Here is a 21,521-nt window from a genome sequence, read left to right on the forward strand (position 1 = left end):
GTTCAGTCAAGAAGTGCTGCTATTTCACATCAAAGTCTGCTTTCCCTTGGCTGGATTTTCACTAGCAAACCCAAGAGTAGAATTATATCCAATTCTGGAATTAGTCTGTTACGTGTGAGGTTTTCTGGCACATCAAAAAAAAGGCTGGGAGGTACTCTTTTAGCTTGGGCTTTTTTGAGTGTTTGCTCTCTGCCTCTTTTCTAGCATACATCTTGTATTCACCTGGAACAGCTACAATATAAAAGCCACATAAGTACCTTCCTGTCATCAGCCTGTGTTCCTTTACCCTTGCGGCTTGCATTTACAGAGCCTCTTTGGAGTTCATAAGGCTGCTAGGAAACGAACGGCAGTTCTGAGAGCTTGTTCCGACCTGAAAACTCCCCCCACGCTTCAACCTCGGGGTTACAACGGAACAGCTTCCGATTTATTTATTCAGAGCAGCATTTTGCCACAGAGTACGGTTAGGGTGTTGCTGCGGAGCCTTTGTTCAAGTGTGAGCCTGGATAAAACGCATGGCGGGTAATTTTCAAGTCACGTTTCTTTGTTGTTTTTCCCCTTTAGTTTGTTGAAGTTGAAGGACAGATCACGTCATTAGTTGATCTGCACCCATCCTTCCTAAGGAAGGGTTACCGACGGGAAATCTTCATCGCTATAGTATGTTTCCTTAGCTATCTTCTGGGACTAACTATGGTGACTGAGGTAAGTAGCACCAGTGCTGCAAAATTTTTTTTCACCGATTTTTAGGCCAATTTTAGCTATGAATGAGACTGCATGGAAGTAGCCACTCAGAGGAGTGTCGCTCTTTAGAGCTACAGAGCATCTTTCATCCCTAGGTCTGAAAGCATTTTGAAAGGGAGCGACATATTTCCCCCCTTTTCAGTCAGAGGAACAGAGAAATGAAATCTCATTAAATTCAATCTGATGTCAGGTACTAATCAACATGACTATGAATATTAACATCTGGCTCTAAATGATGAAACACATTGGGAACCTTCAGCAGGGCAGATTAAGAATCCATCCAGTGCATTCAGGGAAAGAGATTTTTATCTTAGTTGCATAGATTTGAATCAATTAAATACCCCTAGATTTGTTCTAGTATAAACAAGACGGGAATATGTTCCAGTGGCTGCACTGCTGTGATATTTATCTCCAAAATAAAATCCAAACCACGTTTTAAAAACAACTGGAAGAGCACAATTGCAGGAATTAAAATAGCACCTGTAATAGAGGTGAAAAACACAGTTTTTCAAGTAAAAGTGCAGGTATATACAGTTCAATGGGGTGAGAGCAAAAAGCCTAACAATGTATGTAGTATTCTCATGAAAAACGTTCTTCCACGGAATTCATAAATGCAGACCCTCCTGATGAACTGACTTCCATTTTTAGTATTTTGGAGGTGTTAATGTTAGGAGGCAACCAATTATTTCTTTACATCATTTCTTTCTATAAATGCTCATCCTAAAATACTTTTAAGAAGGAAAGATTTAAGTGTCTCGGTAGATTATCCTAAGTGGCTTAATTTTGTTTAATCGTCGTCTTGTTTGGAATGCTTCCTGTAGTAAACATGCATATTCCCTGGGGAAGGTAATGCCAAATATTTACCTTACCTACTTGCGTGATATTTCTTCTTGTTAGACAGCAATCGTGACGGTATGTCAGTAAATGTTACTGGGAGCTGGGCCTCAAGTATTCGGGGTTTTTTTCCTGTTGGATCCTAATCCGTTGTGTCTCTCTCTTTTACAGGGTGGCATGTATGTTTTTCAACTCTTTGACTACTATGCAGCTAGTGGTGTATGCCTTTTGTGGGTTGCATTCTTTGAATGTATTGCTGTAGCCTGGGTTTATGGTACGTGAGAGTCCTTTCATCTGATACCTTTTGATGAGTCAGTGACAATTCTGCTAGCCAAACATTTAATCATCAGCCACTCCAGAATCTTCTTCCCAGCAGCAGGCACATGCCATTAATATAAATTTGCACTGACCTCTTGGAGACAGATTTGCATCTGGGATGAAGCCAACCTCCAGTGTTTTTCCACACAAAAATGAGTATTTCTCCAGTGCTCATTAACAAAGGCACAATTAAGCATTTACATGTTTTAAGTTTAGAGATGAGAGTTGAAAGTTTGGCCAGCCGTGAAAATTTCCGTTTGTCTCTCAGAGGATTTCCTTTCAAAGCTGCAATGTCTGCAAGGGGCAAGCCAAGCACATAGGAAATACAAAAAGAGAAGTGTATTCTGGCCCATTATTTTTAGGCAACGTTGAGTAACCCAGGTCTGACAGCAGCCTCTGTAGCTGCCTGAGATGGCAGCTGAGGAATAATCAGAAGATGTCTGCTGCTCAGGACTGGTCGTTTCCCTGATTCTTCATGTACCCCATCTCCTTAGGAAAGCAAACCAAACAAAGCCTTCATTTTGCAGCAGTCAGATTTCTGTAGAAGCAGGGTGTACCGTTTGCTGTTGTGTCCTTCCCATGGCGAGTTCAATGACAGGCTGGGGAGAGGAGCGGGTGCGTGGTGGGGGCAGGAGGAATTAGCACCGCGCTCCTGCATCCCAGCAATGAGGGCTGTTGTAGGATGAGGGAGTCCCCCAACCTTTGAGCTTCTCAAGGAGAAAATTGTCTTGAACTTCACAGCCGTGGGAAGCATTCGAACAATTCATGTGACACCCTCATCTTCTCTTCAAATACGCCTTGGGGGCTAGGAAAGCAGCTGTAATCCTACAGTCCTTACATGGCTTTTATATGCTCGATTCTGATGAATGCGCTCACTATCCGTTACAGGCGCTGATAATATTTATGATGCCATTGAGGATATGATTGGATACAGACCTGGTCCCTGGATGAAATGGAGCTGGATTGTGATCACACCAGTTCTTTGCGTGGTGAGTACTGACCCGCGCTCTTCCAAGGCTTCCACGTGGCAGCTCTGAGCCGCCTCTTACTCTTAGAGACCAATTTGCAAAGAGATGCCGGAGGCTTGAACGTACCCCTCAAAGACATCGTCTTCTCAGATGTTAGCTGTTAATGTGACAGCTCTCTGCTGTGCAAATTGCAGTTGGCTACATTTAAGTGGATTTTTCTTAGGGTTCACAAAATATTGCATTCATGACAGAAAAATCCTTCTCCAAAGAGCAGGCCCTACTTTAAGCGATAGGACTATCAGGCCGTTTTAACAAAAAGACTTGAGCAGTCTGAGGCAGGCACTCAGCATGAAGTACTTCATGGGCTGGGAAGAACATCCCGGTACACTCTTTGCAAAGTACAGCAAATATTTGAGCCCTGAAAAAGAACAGGCAGCGTACCGCAGCTCTTCAGCGCCATCGCTTAACATTCTGTTGTCAAGCAAGAGTTTACCTGCTCTTTCAATGGTTTAAATGGAAGAACGATTCCCCCAGTTGGTTTAAAATACATATGGTTTCCACCAGCTCTGCCTTTCACTGCCTGTCTTCCTTAGGGCCAGTGGTAGAACCAGAGCTATACTGCTTTCAGCATATTTGAGCCTCACTTTGTTTTCTTTTCTCATCTGCAGGGGTGCTTTATCTTTTCTTTGGCCAAGTACAAACCACTGACCTACAACAAGGTCTACACATACCCAGACTGGGCAATCGGCCTGGGCTGGGTTCTTGCCCTTTCCTCCATGATCTGCATCCCTATGGTGATGGTCATCCGCATCATACAGTCAGATGGGTCGCTCATTGAGGTAAGAACAACCGGTTGTCTGTCTAGAGGAGAAAGGGAGCTTTAACTTGCTGTGTTTTATACAAAATAAGCACAGTGCTTGGAAAACTGCCGCCTTGTCCAGGTAGGGCAAAGTTGGGTGCCTCTCCTGCAGCGAATGCAAATAAGACTGTTAAAGATCACCTGTCCTTTGGACAAACAGTAGAAGGAGAACGAACACGAAGCCTTCTGTCCTCAGACAAACACCAGGTGGTTTTATTTGCCTCCCACTAGTGCCATTTCCAGCTTGGCAAATCGTTGCCTCCACGTGCAGACAAGCGCTCAAGGACTGGAGTGCTTCCGAGTGCCAGAGCTCTCTTCTCCAGCCCACAGAGACAAGGAAGCACCATCCTACAAATCACGGAGAAAACAAGAAAGAGAGAGAGAGATATCTGGGTCAAACCCAGCTGTCTAAGAGCTCGTTGAATTTCAGGGAAATTCAGATCCACCTGTGGATTGTGTGGCTCTAGGCCCTGGCGTTCACTCTGAGAGACTCTAAAAAAGTCAAACCCTCCTACAAGTGGGCTTCGCTTTTTAGCTTTTTAATTTTTTTTTTCTATTCCTAAGGAATCAAATCAAAACACTGGATCTTTGGAAAGCTTTGGGTCGGATTCAGACTTGACAGTGCGGATTCACTGGGGTTTGGATTTACAGGCAACCTCTTGCCCTTTGCACTTCAGCGCAGGCTCCCCTGGTTTGTTTTTCTTCCAGTGGAAAGTTTTCAGAGACTGGGCAAGCATGAAACTTAGCAATTCTCTTCTAAGGTTTCAGATTAGTTTTGTTTTTGCCTAATGAGACGGTCTTAAATGCAGCCTGGGTATTCTTGGAGGAGAAAGTGGGACACTTCGGGTTAGGAAAAAAGAGAGAATAGAATAAAAAAAAGAACATTTCCCAGAGCACAAACGCTTGCATTTGTTTTCCTCCAAGTGTTAATGGTCTTTTTCAGCCGTGGCCAGAGCATTTTCATGAGTGTTTATTTTCCTGCCTCATTGTCACCATCTATTGAGAGACAAGTCTAAAAGTAGCCAAAACACTCCTCAAAGACCATGTTAGGAAAGGAAAGAGAGTAAACACTGGTCAGATGCCATTTAGTTCTTCCTTTGTGAACTGAAACGTAGGAGAGAAGTTGCCACTTGGCAATGAACGGCTGGGCTGAAAGGCAGAGTTGTTTCTAAATGAGGCAGGAGAATGCACATAATTTGAGCAGCAGCTGCAGCGCTGACAGCCCAGCGTGCAGGATGCTGGATAATGCCGTGAATGCCCTCTCATGTCTGACTTGCTTGCGTCAAGTCGGGCTCTGCAGCTGAGCAGAAGTTGAACACGGTGCTCCTCAGCCCGGGTCCCCGTGTCCTTGCAGAGCCACGTGGCACATGCTTGTCTTTGACGGCCACCATCCCCACGTTCGGGTTGCCACGTCCTCCATCCTGCACATGGCGATGCAGGGGCCGCTTGGTCTTCTCACCTTTGCTTTTCTTCTTTCTTCCAGAGGATAAAAGCGGTGGCTGCCCCTAAGGAAGTGAATCGGTGGTCCAAAGAAACGGAGAGCGGCACCCCCTTCTGCCCCAATGGAACTTCGAATGGCGGATTGATCAAGCCAACTCATATCATTGTGGAAACCATGATGTGAGCTCTCTCTGTGAGAGGATAAACCTGCTTTAACTGCCGTTTACTAACCATAGATTCTCATAGGACCAGGTTTACAGAGCTTTATATTTGCACTAGGATTTATTTTTATTTCTCACAGAGAAAGTTATTTTTTGTGTGTGTTTTTTTTTTAATATTTTGTAAGGTAATCACAGCAGATGTCTCTCTGTAGAGGGAGAGCTTTCATATCAGACTAGACATATTACAGGAATTTACTATTATTGGGTTTTTTTAAATATATATATCTTTATCTCTAAATATTATACACCTTACCACTTGAATTGATTGTCTTGCCAGCAATATATTCAAGTCTCAGAAAGCAATTTTAGGTGCTGGTATGGTTGGGAGCAGGGTGACCTACAGAACACACAAAAGGAGCTCTGTTGAGAGAGATGATTAAAAAAAAAAAAAAAAGACGCTGTTTCAAGAGAATTTTCAAAGGTGTAGTATTTCCACCCTCTGGTTCGATTGTGGTAAACGACAGGCTTCAGGGTCACATTAGGGAAAGGGTACAGTTATGTTTAGCACAGCCCCTGAATAAAGATACAGCCGGGCAGCTGGAGCAGAGAGTTTGCGAGGGAGGCAGAGAGGTTGGGTGTGAAAAGCCTTGCGGCCGTCCCTCCCGAGCACGGCGCTGGGACCCTGTCACACAGAGGAGAGGAGGACTTTAGGAAGGCGTTTGCAGGATTTGGCATGGTTCGCTTTTTTTTTTTTCCTTTTTTTCTTTTTTTCTTTTTTTTTTTTTTTTAGTTTTTTGGATTCTGGTTTTTTTTTAATTTACGTGAAATGCCTACTGTTTGTCCGTGAGCGGGGAGGTTGAGTACCTGCTCCTGAGTTTTCCAGCAAAGCATATTTTAGCGTGGTGGCACTGGTGTAAGCTTGAATTCTGCAAACGGGGAGAGGCAGCCCGTCCCTGGGGCAGCGGGGCCGGGCGCCCAGGGGCTGAGAGGGGAAGAGCAGCAGCTGCCCACAGCTCTTGGGGCTGGCGACTTGGGCTTGCTCATTTGTTTGCCTGCTGATCATTGGACTTTGCTTTCGGGCAGAAAAATAAAAGAATCCCTTGTGGACTCTGACCATCCAAAGGTGAACACAAACCGGGTCATCCCCGACAGGAGGAACAAAACCGCTCACCTACACCTGAGGTAGCTGGTGGTTATAACAGTCACGTTGTTAATAATAATAGTAACGAAGATAATAATATCACTCAGCAAACAGGTGCTTTTCATCCGTGTATCTCAAAAATGCTTTGACAAGCTCGATAAACAGGATTTGCTTTACTTATTTATTTGGGGGGGTGTGGGGGGGTTGGTTACTGTTGGGGGAACAGACGAAAGGATTACTTCCCTTGTCCCGTGTTACTAAATCGCAGCAGTGGACCTCAGGCCCCTGGTCTCCTTGCCCATCGTTGTGTTAAACCACAATTTTTATATTTTTTTTTAGGGGAAGTAGAGGGTAGCAGACATATTTATGAGGCTCATGAATCCTATCTGCTGAAGAAACAGGGCTTTTGGAATTTTAAGTTGAGACAAAGGGAACATGTAACACTGAAATGTTTGGTGTTTGGTCGGAAGGAATTGCGTACCGTTCCAGGTTAGACTGGGGAGCGAAGAGAAACCACTACAAGGAGTGTAAGCAATGGCGTTCCGCTTCGTGGGGGCCGGGTGGGTGTTTCCATGGGGAATCGCTCCCTGAAGACTGTTGAGAACATGGGCAAAAGCCTTTTTTTTTTTTTTTTTTTTTTTTTTTTCTTCTCTCGTAGAAAACAACTTGAGCAGGTTGTGCTGGGAACAGGTTCTCTGGCGAAACTCAGCCTTTTCTTTTGGGCATTGTGTTAGAGGGAGAGGGTTTTTTCTTCTTGTGATACCACAGTTAGGCTATTCAAAGGAATTTAGAGGAAATGCTTGATAAAAGCAGAGTTTGTATCTGCTTATTCTGCTGTCAGCTTAGTCTGTCAGGGCAGAGTTTGTCATTTGAACAGGAACATATCCAGTTCTTAACATTCCTACACAGTAGCTTTATTTTATTTTTTCTTGTCCCATGGGTTAACTGGCCGCGGCAGCACAAACACTTGTTGATTAGCTTGTTGGTTTTCCTGTAACAGAAAAGGGGTGATTTAAAACTAAGAGATGGACCAAAATAATTTTAAAAAAAAAAAAAAAAAAAAAAAAGGAAAAAGTGGCTGCATCTATAGCTTTCTAAATCTTTCTAGTTTGAATTTATACGTATTTTTGACATCAGATAGCTGAGTTGCAGCAACAAAACCAGCCACAGCAGAATTGCTTTTGTTTTCTTTTTCTGGTTGCTGTATTACGAGAGTTATAAATGAAACTTTTCCACAGCCAGAGATGGCAAACATTTAATGACACCTGCTGGGCCAGTGGCAACGGCCATCCGAAGGTCACTGGAGGAATTCTGTGAGCCAGTGGGTGTCATCAAATGTGCCTAAAACAAAGAAACGTGCATACAGCTGATTATTTTTTTTTTAATAGCCTTTAACCATAAGAGGCAAGGAAATGTAATCAACAATAACTCTCTTGGCAGGCTTCAGCTTGGACCCTCATTTTTGAGTTACAGTTAGTGTCTGCAGTAAGCAGGCGCGCTTGCCTGGGTGAAGAGGGAGTAGCAGGTTGGGGGGGGGGGTCACCTGAATTAATGGTTTCTGTGAGTGCAGATGAAACACTGATGCTTGGTTTATATTTTTTTTTTTTTTTAATTATATACATTGTCATACAACTGCGTTTGAGATGTAGTTTGCACGTCACTTCCGTGCTCTAGAGCTGAGACAAGCTTTAGTTAGGGATAAAAATGGTTTGGGTACATCAGAGACGTCTCCAGCGAGTCAGCTGGGTGTTCAGCCGGCTCCCACCTTGCGGAGAGCGTCTTTGCGCGGGGAACCAGAGGGTTAATACTACACCTTTTGAAGTACAACTACTAGAGAACTAGAACCCAGCCCCATTTCGATATAAACTGTGCCATTCAAATCAGTCGCTTCCATGTACCAAGTGAAAGTGTCTCGCACATATGCAACAACCTCGTTGAAGCGTTCTCTCTGTCAACTTCTCCGGCCCCGCCGTGCTCTTCAGCGTGACTGCGAGGGAGGGCTGGGGCTCGCGAAGAGCTAAGAAATTATTGTTTCTGGAAAACAGTTGCCCTCTTCCCTCCCCTCCAAAAAATATGTGCAATTAATTCTTCTCGTTTTAGCTGGGGTTTGAGTTCCAATGAGCACACTCACATTTTTACAGTTTGGGGTTTTTTTCCCTGACACTTTTATCAGATTTCTGAAATTTTCTTGGTGATAAATTTGTGTTTCAACATGATCCTCTGCCAAATTTATTAAAAAGTAACTTTTAAAAAAGTCTGTGTTTTCTACCTATTCCTGACTGCAAATACAACTGATTTTGTTTTTCCTAATTTAATTGTTTAAACGCTTGTGACCTGTTTTACCTGTTTTATGTAAATGAGGAACTCATTAAAAATATCATGACTAGTCATAGATGAACTGGTTTGGATCCAGGGGAAACTTAGTGCAGTTTTGGCACGAGATCTTTAGAACCAGGTCTCTGATTTTAAAACCAGAATAAAACAAGACAAACACCCCCCACCTTTTCGTATTTCATGTACCTTTGTATTCATGGGTTCTTCTGGGCTTGAAAACGGCAGATTTTTAGCAGTATTTATTTCCAGCTGAACTGAAATCAAGAGATAACTAGAAATGTAAAGGGGAATATTTACCCCACGAGGTTCTCCAGCCTGTTTCTTGTTTTTCTCAATTTTCCAAACTTTTTCAGTTCACCTGTCACTAGTTATGATCTCACCGAATGGGCATCTATCGTAAGGGACTTTACCAGTAGTCTGTATTTCAGTATTTAAACAGTATGATTTCATAAATAGAACTGGTTTTTATTGTTGTTGTTGTTGTTATTGTTCTCATTTTCCTTCTCATTCATAGCTTTCCTTTTCGTCTGGTCCAAACAGATCCACACATTTAGAAAAGTCCTTTTTAAAATGTGAGATAGTAGGTCCGCAATGGATTTGTTCTTGTGTTGTAAATGAAAATACAAAAGCCTGGCGGCTGCCTTTTTGCCATCTGGAAGAACGCTGGTGGTCACCCTGCAGCAGCAGTGCAGCTCCTGGAGCGGAGGGGAGTTAGGAATGGTCTGCTGAAACAGCTCAGCAAAACTGATTTTCGCTGCTGTTCTTGGGGAGAGGAGGAAAAAAGGAAAAATTTTAAAAAAAAACAACAAGGGTGCAGCCTTATGGTTGCTGTAACACAAAAAAAACCCCACCCCAACAACTATCACCATCAACGTAGCATCTTCTACAGATGTTTTCGGTCCTGTGCGCATCCTCCTTTCTCGACTGCAGATACTCCTGGTTCCTCTTCTCTGTCTCAGCATTAGACAAGTCGAGTAGATCTGAAGACACATGGACATTTCCATTCGAAAGGCCTTGTACAAGTCTCCTCCCAGCCTGCTTGTATTTGCTAAGGAGACCTACAGTTTTGGTGAGGTTGGGCTTGTCACACTTGGGTTCAAAGCTCCCACTTGTTGCATCAGTGGCGAAACTCCACCTGTGGGAGAAGGATTTGAACGTTTTTGAGTAACTGATTATGAGCTTCCATGTCTTGTGGTCACTGCAGGATCACTCATGGAGGCATAATGTATATAAAATGTTAATAAGCTGTGTATTGAATGGAGTGGACAAGTTAGTTAAGCAGCTCAAGTACACTTGGAAGAAAGATGACCTTGACATCATTTCCAGGAGATTCAATGGAAGTTGCTCACTTTCAGTAGGAAAAAAAAAAAACCCTACCTGTGGTTAAATAGACTAGTAGATGAAATCTTTCACCCTCGTATGCATGCACACAATATTGTGGGGACATTGCTTTTATTCCTCGGCTGCAAATCGTGTATGTAAGTCCTATGGTGCTGTTTAGGATGAGGAGTGAGAAGGCCAGTCCTAAATTGGGGGTGGTGAAAGAGGGAAAGTAATGACAAAATCCTGGACTGTGGCCCCTCCAAGGAAGCCTTGAGGTTGGACTTGAAAACTCTCCTGGCTCCTTGTAGGCGCCACATGGCTCCTGGTATGGGAGGCTGGGTGTGGTGTGGCTTCAGGTAGCTGCCTTGGACTTGTTTTCTCCAAAATCAGCATCCAAAGCCTTGTGGTTGGGATTGACATGTAGTTGTGTATTTGTGTATTTGCATGAGCCAAGGTCAGGAACTGTCAGACCCTTGTAGCTCTTGTAAATCAAAGATAAACTTAACGAAAAAAGTATTCAGTTGATTTGGTGACATATGAAGCCCAAAAAAACCCCCATGAACCGGTGCAAGAAAGGCTCCCCGAGCTCCACACTTTGGTCACAAAAATTTTCTGTCGGTATCAATGGCCAATTTGAGTTTACAAGAAAGTTTGATCAAGCAAGACTTGTGTATAACCAGCATTGGCCCCAGCTGGAAAAACTGCCCGGTCCGGCCCTGCACCCTCCACCAGATCATGGCTCTTTCTGCCAGCCCAAAATAAACCTGTACACGGACAATGCCTCTCCGCTTTAAAAAATAAATAAATCTGAATTTGTTTGTTTCTATTAAAAAATAAACAGAAACGGTCCATTTTTGCGTGTTTCTTTCCAGTTGTCATTGCGAAATGGTGATTTTTAATTTACACGAGCAGAAAAAGCTTCGGACGCCATTTGACCAAAAAAAAAAAAAAAAAAAAAAAAAGGCAAGCTTGAAATTTTGCAGATTGAAAGCCTTAAGAAAACTAATCGCCCCCTTTCCCCCCATCCCCATCGAAGGTGGAAAACTTTAGTGAGAGGGCTTGCAACTGGAAAAGTGCCAACAACCTTGCTGGACCGTTGAATGGTAGCGCAGACGTGGCCTTTTTGTATCCCTGCGGCGTCTTAATTTGAAATAATCAGTAACTGTGTCAGAATTGAATTGCCGCGAGCTTTACACAGCTCCGAGCTCTAGGAGCAAAGCAAATAGAAGACATTTTTAGAAAGGAGCGAGTTTCTGGAAGCTTCCTCCCTGGGGCTTGGGCTCGGAGGCGCGCAGCAGGACAGTGCTGCTCGCGGTCCCGTTTGCAGCACAGGGAGAATGTGGCCCGACTTGAAAAAGCGAAAGAAATAATGGGGAAAAATAGAGTTTTAAAAAAAAAAAGTGAAACTTGATTATGCTAAGGAAGTATACGTGTGTGCTTTTGTGTGCCTGCATATGTGGGGGAAGGCTTTGGTCCTGTAGCGTAGTACATGTTCGCATGCTACATATTTTTTTCTAAATCTATCTCTTTCTGCAGTTGAGATGTTAAAAAGATTTGAAAAATTTTTTTTCTCAATATCTAAAGAAAAATAAAAAAAAAAAAGAGAACAGTGGCAAAATCATGTTGAGAGGCTGGAAAAAAAAAAAAAAAAAAATCCTGAGGGGGCAAATTGAGTTTGATTGTCATCTGCTCCTGTCCTGGAAGCCAGCGATGGCCTCTCAGCATTGCAGCATCCCAGTACTGTTCTGAAGTGCTCGTCGTTCAATAGGGTGTTGTTTTTTCTCCAGTGTAATGTTGTGATTGTTACCTGATAACGTTGCCAGGGACTTCACGGTATAAGAGGTGGTCCATCTTGTTTGATGTATTTGGCTAAAAAACAGTGGTGGTTTTTTTTTATTATTATTATTTAAATTCCTATCAACTGTGACTACAGTAACGTGATGAGTAGCACATACAGCAAGGAGGCGGCGTCGACAACGGCCTCCTTAAAAATGTCATCTGAACTTTTTTTAAAAAAAAAAACCTTAAAAATATTTTTAAAACATTTTAAAACATTTTTTGTGTGTTCCAAAAACGGAATATTTGTATTTGGAAAAAAAAAAAATATCCTGGAGTGTAATTTAATCCTAAAAACCCTAGCCTTTGTGTATATGGTAAATGTTTGTATTTTGCAGTTTCTGTTTTGCTTTTTAGATAAATAAAATGTATATGGATATTTTTAAGTCATCTTTGCTTTTTTAGATGAGTTTGTAATCACCTTATAACTGAAAATAAAACTTTCCTTTATAAACCAGCTATGCTTTTGGATGCTTTTTTGGGGTCTTTGAGTAGTTCGGTTCTTCCTTTAAACCTATTATTTATTCTGAGGTTGTTGCTTTGGTGTTTTGGGTTTTTTTTGTCCTTATAAAATATTCCATTTATACATATGCCCAGCTCGCTGAGCTGCTTGAGCCCGCTCACTGTCCGACCTCATGTCTGTCGTGGTTTCGCCCTGGTTGGCAGCTCAGGCCCTTGCAGCCGCCCATTCACCCCCTCGCCCAGTGAGATGGGGAGAGAATCGGAAGGGTAAAAGAGCAAAAATTCGTGGGTTGGGATACAGACAATTTAATAATTTAAAAAAAAAAAAAAAAAAAAAAAAGGAGGAAAGAAAGAAAAAAAACCAAACCACACAGCAAAGAGGGAAAAGGAAAAAAAAAAACAAAAACAAAAACAAAAAAGTCATGTAAAAGAAAACAATTTCTCACCAGGCCCAGACCGATGCCCAGCCAGTCCCTGAGCAGGGGCCGCCCCTGCCCACCTCCACACCTCCACCCTCCCGGGCTGTATTTTGGCGCACCCCCATCGTATAACTGTGGGATGTCCCTTTGGTCACTGGGGGGCCAGCAGTCCAGGCTGTGTCCCCCCCCAGTATCCTGTGTATCGCCAGCCTTTTGCTGGAGGGCGCCGTGAGCAGCAGCAAAGCCGTTGATGCTGCGTAAGCGCTGCTCAGCAAGAGCTGAACCATCCCTGGGTCAGCAGCCGCAGGTCGGATTGCTGGGCTGTGTGGTTGGTGGGTTTTGGGGTTTTGGTGGGTTTTTTTGTTTTTTTTTTTCCTCCTTCAGCAATGACTTTGGCTGAGCATGAAGAAGGGTCAGTGGGGTGCAAACCCACATTGGTTTAATCTTACTTCACTGGTGCTTTTTTTCCTCATTTTGACTCTTCACCAAGGTCAGCTGGGCATGTGCTGAGCCTTCCAAAGCCATTAGAAAGTAGACTTTTATTTTGGGGGGCTTTTGTTTTTTCTTTTTTTGCTGTGCCCTCCGTTTCCCCTCTTTTTTCTTTTCTTTCTCCTTGCAGACGCAGGCTTTCCTTGGCCCCTTCGCCGGGGCACGGGGAGATGAGCGCAGCTTTACGAGTGACTGCTGGGGAGCTCTTGCCCTTGGCCTGAGTCACCCCAACTCGGCCCATCCCAGGGCATTGCCCACTGTTGCCTGCGCCGTCTTTGCTTCGGTGCATCACTACCATGGGGGTTCAAATACACCAGAAAAGTCCAATAGGAAGAAAAATAAACAAATGGGAAAAACAAAACAAAACGAAACAAAAACCCAAACATTTATTTGCCTGGTGTATGGGACATTTCCTGGTGTATGGGACATTTAAGGCTCACCGATGGCCTTTCCTTAAGTCCTGAGTTGAGGCACAGAAAGAAAAAAAAACCTGCACGTGGGTGGCTGCCACTTGTGAAAAGTAAAGCTGCTCAGCATTTGTGCATCAGGTCCTGATCACTGCTGAGGCTCCAGCGCCCCACACCCAGGATTTGCCCCACAGCTGGCTTCATTTGGGTGTTTTCGTATGTTTTGGGGTTTTTTGGGTTTTTTTTGGCTTGGTTTGTTGTTTTGCTGGGCAAGATTTGAGGACTTTGGCAGGGATTTCTCCTCCCATCGGTGAAGCCTGCAATGCCTGCGCCGAGCAGCCTGATACCGGCACAGACAGCAACTGCAACGTGTCTCAGGTTAAAATAAAATATGTAATTTTAAAAGCCACTACGTGCCACAAGCTGCTGCCATGGGGCTTCGTGTACCTGCCATGGGCGGCCACCACCGGCCTGTGGCAGCAGCCACCTCCCTCAGCCGAGGTCCACGGGACGCAAGGTGACACTAGCGGGAGGACACGCTGCCCACCGAGGCGCCGCATACCAGGGGAGCAGCACTGTGCTAACCTTTTCCCTGGTGTACGCACCGAAACCCCGTCGGTCACGTTGCTCCGGCGCTCGTTCAACCTGCCGTCGCCCCAGCGCCTCGGCTGGCTCCGCGCGGCTTCGGCAAGTCCCCGGTGCCAAATGTGTGAAGGGCCTTGTTCTGAAGTCTGCACCCCAGGAGGGTGGCCAGAGATGGCAGATAAGGCTTGTTTACGTGGCAATGATTCCCCAGGCCTAACCAGGAGCATTTCCATACCACGCTCGGTCTCCGAAAATTCCTGCGTTACCCACTTGATCACGAAGGGTTGCAAAACCCAGCTCACCCTTTCCTTGCTGGTGAGCAGAGATTCCCTATGGCCTTATCCAGGGAGCATCCCAGCTGTGCCTCCCACACTGGGAGTGTAGGGGTGCCCCAAACCCCTTTGGAGGAGCAAAGGAAAGAAATCCTCACCGTAGGGAGACAAGGAACTCCGTTCTGGGCTCGCAGCAGTCATCTCTTTGGATGTCTGGTTTCAGAGGTGGGATAATTTGGGGACCACAGTGCAGCTCCCCAAGGAACCCCACTACAGCCGCGGGGTGCTGAGCACCAGACGGGACACCTCCTGCCTCATCATCCTACAGCAGCTTCCTAACCCATCCCCAGGGATTAACCGCAGCTTTGCAAACGCTGCCACAGCCACGGCGCGGCCGCCATGTGATTTGCTGAACCAGTGTTTGGTCACGCGGTAGCCCAGGTTTAACCCAAGAGGATTTCCAGTGTGGCCAAGCGAAGCTGTAAAGGATGCTGTAACCACGGGCACGGGCATCTCCAGCTCTTACTGCACAGAGCTACGGCAAAAGCGCCTCCATGTCCACAGGGAGAGAAGCGACCCCACTCCCCCTGCCAGACGCTGGCAAGGGGCAACCCCAGCCCGACACTGGTAGCCCTACAAGCAGTGGCCCTCCCAGCAAAACCCCCTGTGTGCCCTCCCGCCTTGACCTTTGAGGTGTCTCCTAACTGGGGGGTCCTCTGGCAAGTTAAAATAGGGCTGGAAGCAGAGTGTTGCATCACTATTGTCCTCCAGCAGAAAGAGACACGAACCAAATCAAACGCATTTCATTTGCTTTTATTTAATTAAAAAAAAAAAAAAAAGAAGTCAAAGTCATTGCAATCCCATTTAAATACAGAGATTTACAAATAGGTCCAAAACAGGACTAAAATATTCTTTGAAATGCTGTACTTTTAAATATTGTGCTTTCATAGATACATAAGAAAATTAGCATATAAAAATACTTTACAAGGAATACACTCTAATATATGGATAAAAATACACATTTAAGTAATGCATTTCATCTTCATCTCATTCAAAATGCATAGGAAGGGATACGAGGACCAAATTTTTCTTCCCTCTTTTTTTAATTTTTTTTTTTTTATTTTTAAAGCCTTTAATAAAAGTCTTCATTAAAAACCCTAGGAGAAGCCCCAGTGAGCTTCCGCTGCTCAGAATATTGCATATAAAAACACTTTCGGCTGCACTGTCGATGCTCCACAGTATCAATTATGGCACATTACCTAGTTGTGGCAGCAATGGTATGGGGTATTGCATACTCGAAGAGAAAATGGCTACAACGACAAAAGAGCTGGATGGGGCCGGGCACGCGTCTGGAAGGAACACCCTGGTACACTGCGCTATCGCAGAGCGACAGAGGCGCAAAGCGGCTCGGGGACAGACGGTGGGGGGACGAGTCCCGGCTCAGCAAAGCAACAAACAGGAGCGGTACGCGCACCCGACCCCCTACGCGCATCACCGCACGCAGGCGGTGATGGAGGAACCGGAGCGGTGGGCGCCGGGGCTGCGGTGTCCGACCGAGCCACCTCCTCGTCTCCGCCGTGCCCGAGCCCTCCCGGGGAAAGCGATGCCAGGCTCACGCCACCGCTGGGACATGGACATCATCATAAAGTGCTAATACGTGAAACGTGGCAGGCGGACGAGGAAACCGACGCGAACACCACAGCCCCTCTTCCCCGCGGGGCCGGGGGCTCTCGGAGGGAGGGGAGCGACACGGGGCGCCATGCTTGCAAAGCCACGGGAAGGCCAGCGACAGGCGAAGGCGGGGGGCCGGGGGCGAGCAGCCGAACCCGCCCGGGCACACACACAGCGCTCAGCCCGGGCGGGACACAGGGGACACAACCTCCATCTAACGAAGGGCTTCTCACGCCACTGCCTGACGGGAGACGACAAGGTTTTATTAACTCAAAACGTCAGGGACAGCCCTGGGAAGATTCGCTATTCTGCTATTTACTTGCGGGCACAGGCCAGGTTTGCAAGCACGAGATCTCCGTAAAGCCCAGACAAACAAGGTGGCTGGGGATTTGGGCAGGTATTCAAGGCCTTTAGCCTTGGGTCCAGCCTTCTGCTCTGTAGTAACTACTCCAGCACAGGCAACGGCATTGCTCACGGAATCCATGGCGAGACGCGGCGCCTCATCCCACCGCAGGGCGAGAGCCAGGCCTGGCCGGGAGCGCGGACGGAGCTGGCAGGAGGCAGCTGCAAACACCGATTTTTTGAGCAGGAATTGCATCTACCCACGCTCAAGCACAGTTTGAAATGTCTTTTAAACAGGGCTCTCCACAGCCCTGCACTGGGAGCGCAAGGGGCTGCGGAAATCGACTTATCAGGAGTGTCTGAAGGACGGAGCTGGGCACAACAGAAAAGGAAAGGAGTTTCAGTCTCGCTGTATGCAATTAATCGAGCAAACGAGTAACATAATAGCACCATGTGTATTTATAGGATGGCCAAGGCCGTCAGGGTGAGGAGGATGTCGGAAGCAGGACCCCGCGCACCCCGAGGGCCGGGGCGCAGGGGGATGCCCTGCCATGGGGGATGGCTGTGGATGCTCCTTCCTCCCGTCGGCAGCTCGCCCCATCTCCGGCACTGCCGGTGGCCCGAGATGCGCATCCATCTCCGAACCTTCCCAGCAATATTTGGCAGTCTCCAGGCTCACTGAAGACCCACCTCCCCACTTGCAGGTTATGGTACACACAGCGTTTACAAATAACCAGTGCAAAAAACAGGAAAAACACCCCAAATACCACAACGGCTCAGCAGAGGCCCCGGGCACTGCCTGCTCTACTCCCGCTGCTCAGAGGGTCTGGACGCTCGCCTTGACCTCGGCGCCGTGGGCCGCCTGCGCCGGCAGCTCTCTGTTCCCCTCCGGGGGAGCGTTGGCAGCCGGTGCCAAGGGGTTTCGGCTAATCACCAGGTCCAGCTTATCTCCAGCCTCCGAAATCAGGGGAACAGCCAGACAGCAGTCAAAGTCTCTCGTTCGGATGCGGTTTACCTGCCGGGATGGAATTTAGGACATGCCATGGGGAGGGACGACAGAAAGACCATGTTTGTTAGTCAGAAAAGGCAAGGTCGGTGCTAAACCCACACCTGTGAAAACACACAACTCTTGGGGGTCCCTGATTCCGGGTTCGGAGCGGAGCAGAGCGGGCTGAGCACGTCCTTGCCTAGCTGAGAAATGACACAGTAAAATGGCAGAGGAAGGTAAAAAAAGTCTGGATAACCCCCTGACCCCCGGTGTCTGGGGCAGTATTACAAGTACTAAACACTGCAGGGGCCAACACCCGTTCTCCAGTTCAAGCCTGTAGGAGAAAGGTTGCCATTTTCCATTATATTTTTGCCATCATGGCTTTTACTGGCCTTAAATTTGTGACATGGAGTATTCAGCGCCTAGAAAACAAATACCGCTCAGACCCTGAGGCTTCTGCCAACCGTTTTCCAGCTCAGACAGCAGTAAATTGAGACTATACTGAACAATTTCGGCTTCTTCTCTCCCCATTTACATCCTTCATTTCAGAGGAGTCTGGATGCATTTCACGTGGGCTCAGAAGGCAAATTCTCTCTGCAGGATTCAGCAGTGAAAGCACTTTTACTGCTGTCTCTTGCAGACCTTCAAGCACATTTCTAGGCTGGGTCACCTGCAAGAACCACCCCACCTCTCTCGCCTACAGCTACCAGAGCACCTGGGCTTGATGCCGCGACAGGTCCGGGATGGAGGGGGGCTGGCAAACGGCACAGGGAGGGGAAAGCAGGGAAGGGAGAAAGGAATTTCCCACCCACCTCTGGAGCAAAAATAACCCCTGGGGCCAAGCGTTGCTTTCTTCTCTGGGTAAGGGCTGGATGAGTCCATGCAACCCTTCCATCCAAACCCCTTTCCCAGCATTAATACATGCTCATGGAGCTGGGCTCTGTGATGGTAGCAGCGTCCCCCTGCCCTAGCTGGTCCACACAGTTGACCCCAATACTGCGCCTTAGAGCACAGTAACTAAGGACAATTTCTAGACCACACGTGGACAAGAAGAGACAAGCCAGGAGCTTGCTCTGCCTTTCCTCTATGCCAGCCAGGCAGTTCCACTGCCGAAATGCCACTCCTGCGATGCCGTGCCCCAGCTAATCCATCCAGCCGAGAGGGTCTGTTACAGCAGGGACGAGGTGTTTTGCTGGCCTTCGGGCACATCACCGTGCCCATAATCAGCAGCACTGCGACGCATCCTCAGCAACGCACCTCTGCACTTCTTGAGGGGAGTTGCCTGTCGCAGGTCTGCAATCCCTCACTCACAACTCCATATGTCAACGCGACGGCAATCGCCTCGTCTTCTTGTAGGTGTAAGCCGCGCAGCACAGCATGGGGAAGAAGGGTGTCGAAAGTCTCCACGCCACTCTGTTTAGGATTTTGGGCACACCTCCCAGAGCACTTGGCACTTGCAAAAAGCGACACATCCAACATTCAACAGAAAGGCAGCCCAGAGCCTAATTAGCTTCTTGTTCATTCTTGCACCATCTTTTATTTGAAGCCGAGAAGGAATAATTGTATAGCAGCCAACTGGCTAGAGACCATAACAAGCTTAAACAAGGCTCCTCACAGCGCTGCCAGTTCTCCAGTTACCTGATGTACATAATATATTGGCTCTAATCCTACTGCTAACAACCCCCGCCTAAAAATTAGTAAAACTAAACATCTTTCTGGGTGTTTCCAAATATGGTCACAATATCTGCATTTCCAAATGGTGGCAATTTCTCCATCAGGGTTGCACTTTCTCAGTTGCTGTTTGAGTTGCCCCAAAGCTAAAATAGTTGGTTTTCATCCACATAAAGCTCCTCTCCAATCTCCAAAACTCACCACGCTCTTACTGTCCTTCTGGTAGGCAGATATGCCCAGGTCACACTTGTTACAGACTGCGCTTTTGACCACAGTTTTTATTCTGTTTCTGCAACAGCTATTTCAGATCAAGTATCTTTCAAAAAAAAAAAAATCCATGAAGAACACTTTGCTTGAAGGATGTGTTTCCTAGAAAACTTTTAGTTGTCAAAGGCATGCACAGAACTTCATGAACACTACTTGACTCCACACGGGGCTTCGCAGGAACACATAGTGGTCAACACAGTCTAGTTCATCCAAAAATCACCCTCTCACGTAGTAGGAAAAGGACTGAGGGGGAGGAGAGGAAGCAACACAGCTTTTTGGTTGTTTTGAGCTGCCCAAGATCAAAAAGGCCAGTGCCAGGACAAGCTGTGTACTGGAACTGGTGTAACCTAGGGGTACCACCTGGGGGTACTACCTAGTGATTTCTCATTATAAAACACAGGTCTCGTTCAATGCTCGGTGGCTAAGAGCTCACCTAGTTGGCTAACTATTACCTTTCATCAAAGTTAGTGCTGCCATGGATGGGTCTCACTTCTCTCTTCCTCTCAGCCACTCATTCACTCCGTCCCAGCCTCCAGAACTGCATTTTGCATTTATTACCTGAAGCACTCTGTCATATGGCTTGAGGCCACACTGATCTGCTGGCCCATCCGGACGGACCATATTTACATAGACACCTTTTTCTAACAGGCCATCCGACACACTGAATCCAAAGTCTTCACTCTCCGGGTCTTTGTGGAGTGTCATCTGGAGAGGCAGAAACAGAAAACACACGTTTTAATGCAGCAGAGGAAGGCAGAGATGTACAGGGTTGGCAGGATAGGAATAGCATAGGTAATGTGTGTGGACCTACAGCAATTCTGCTCTCGGTCTCCTGGGCAGATTTTTCTTAGCCTGGGCAGCTAAAACAGATTGTGCCTTATTTACCAGAGACCACCATCTCAGGTAGATCGCATGGAGAAGTGCTTTGGTGACAGGCATACAACCAGCCACACCACAGTCCCTCTCCCTTGGGTGTGGAAGGAAACACCAGCAGTGCAATACAGGCAGCTGCCGTATTTCACCCAAAGAGCAACGAAGCGAGTGTTAATAATGGAGCGTCCCCTTCCCCGGCCCAGATTACGCTGTGCATCCTCTGCATGTGCCAGACCGCACATGAAAAATCAACATGTTCACACGGAATTTTCAATGTAGTGTGTCAAATGTGAAGACAGCTCGTTTTTAATACATCACTCAGCAGGAACATCTCGACTTCTCCATACTATTCGCAAGTTCTTTTCAGAAAATTCATATCAGGAAGTGCTGACATACTGAGGACAAGAAATGGGTAACCTCATCGCCCTTCCCTTGAGCACATCACACTTTGGCCTCGTCTAAAGGAGGAGTGCACGGCTGGAAGTGTCTCTTGCCACGGGGTAACACTGGGAGCCAGGGACAACTGATTCCCCAACACCACAATCTCCCGTTTGCCTCCTATGAACTGTGAGTGCATCTCTACCATGAGGCTCTTACTCCATCACTGTGCTCTCAGCTGGATGAGCCTCATGGATGTGCGGCCCTTGGGAAGGACAGTGCCCGGGATGATGCACAGGAGCAGCCCGCCTGGCCTCAAGCTCAGCTCCAAACACAGCCAACACCAGATGCTCCAGCGGAATGAAGAGTCACCCTGTACCATGCCTAATCACACATCTCTCCTCCTTCAGGTACAAAGGAGTTTTATTTAAAGAGACATTTGCCATGCCCTGAAGGACAAGAGCAGATCAAACGTGAAAAAGTTGTTTTTTCCAGCTACCATAACTGCAGGTTTCATTCTAATGTCACACTAGGAAAGAAAAAGGCAATCAAATTTTTTGAAACCTCTCCAGCTCTCTTCCCTGCTTGCATTCTGCATCAGCAGCTTCTACAGTTAATTACTTTTTCTAATTACTGTTGCCTTGCATCATGCTTAAACTGGCTACATTCAGCTGGGCACTGAATTCAAACAAGTATCCCATCGCTGTGTCCTACCATTTGCACCCCTTCAGGAAAGTCTGGGGGT

The 21,521-nt window shown here is 46.5% G+C and overlaps 2 protein-coding genes across 12 annotated transcripts in view; one reads left to right on the forward strand and one right to left on the reverse strand.

The window, feature by feature from the left end:
• Positions 1-12,409, forward strand: part of SLC6A6 (solute carrier family 6 member 6) — a 118,042-nt gene extending 105,633 nt beyond the window's left edge. For 4 of the 9 annotated variants that reach the window (XM_074602896.1, XM_074602895.1, XM_074602899.1 and 1 more), the window contains 5 exons: positions 562-699; positions 1,744-1,846; positions 2,779-2,879; positions 3,527-3,697; positions 5,201-12,409. In XM_074602896.1, the coding sequence (XP_074458997.1) occupies positions 562-699; positions 1,744-1,846; positions 2,779-2,879; positions 3,527-3,697; positions 5,201-5,341 (654 nt within the window). In that variant the 3' untranslated portion in view covers positions 5,342-12,409. The remainder of the gene's footprint in view (positions 1-561; positions 700-1,743; positions 1,847-2,778; positions 2,880-3,526; positions 3,698-5,200) is intronic. The other 5 variants (XM_074602889.1, XM_074602893.1, XM_074602890.1 and 2 more) reach the window with 2 other exon arrangements.
• Positions 12,410-15,191: 2,782 nt separating this feature from the next.
• GRIP2 (glutamate receptor interacting protein 2) overlaps positions 15,192-21,521 on the reverse strand; it is a 295,620-nt gene continuing 289,290 nt past the window's right edge. For 2 of the 3 annotated variants that reach the window (XM_074602775.1, XM_074602776.1), the window contains exons 23-24: positions 20,084-20,230; positions 15,192-17,614 (exon numbers count right to left, since the gene is read on the reverse strand). In XM_074602775.1, coding sequence (XP_074458876.1) covers positions 17,417-17,614; positions 20,084-20,230 — 345 coding nt within the window. In that variant the 3' untranslated portion in view covers positions 15,192-17,416. Of the gene's footprint in view, positions 17,615-18,844; positions 20,231-21,521 lie in introns of all 3 variants that reach the window. The other variant, XR_012589345.1, reaches the window with a different exon arrangement.

The sequence above is a fragment of the Larus michahellis genome, chromosome 10 (assembly GCF_964199755.1).
Source record: "Larus michahellis chromosome 10, bLarMic1.1, whole genome shotgun sequence".
NCBI classification, from domain to species: Eukaryota; Metazoa; Chordata; class Aves; order Charadriiformes; family Laridae; genus Larus; species Larus michahellis.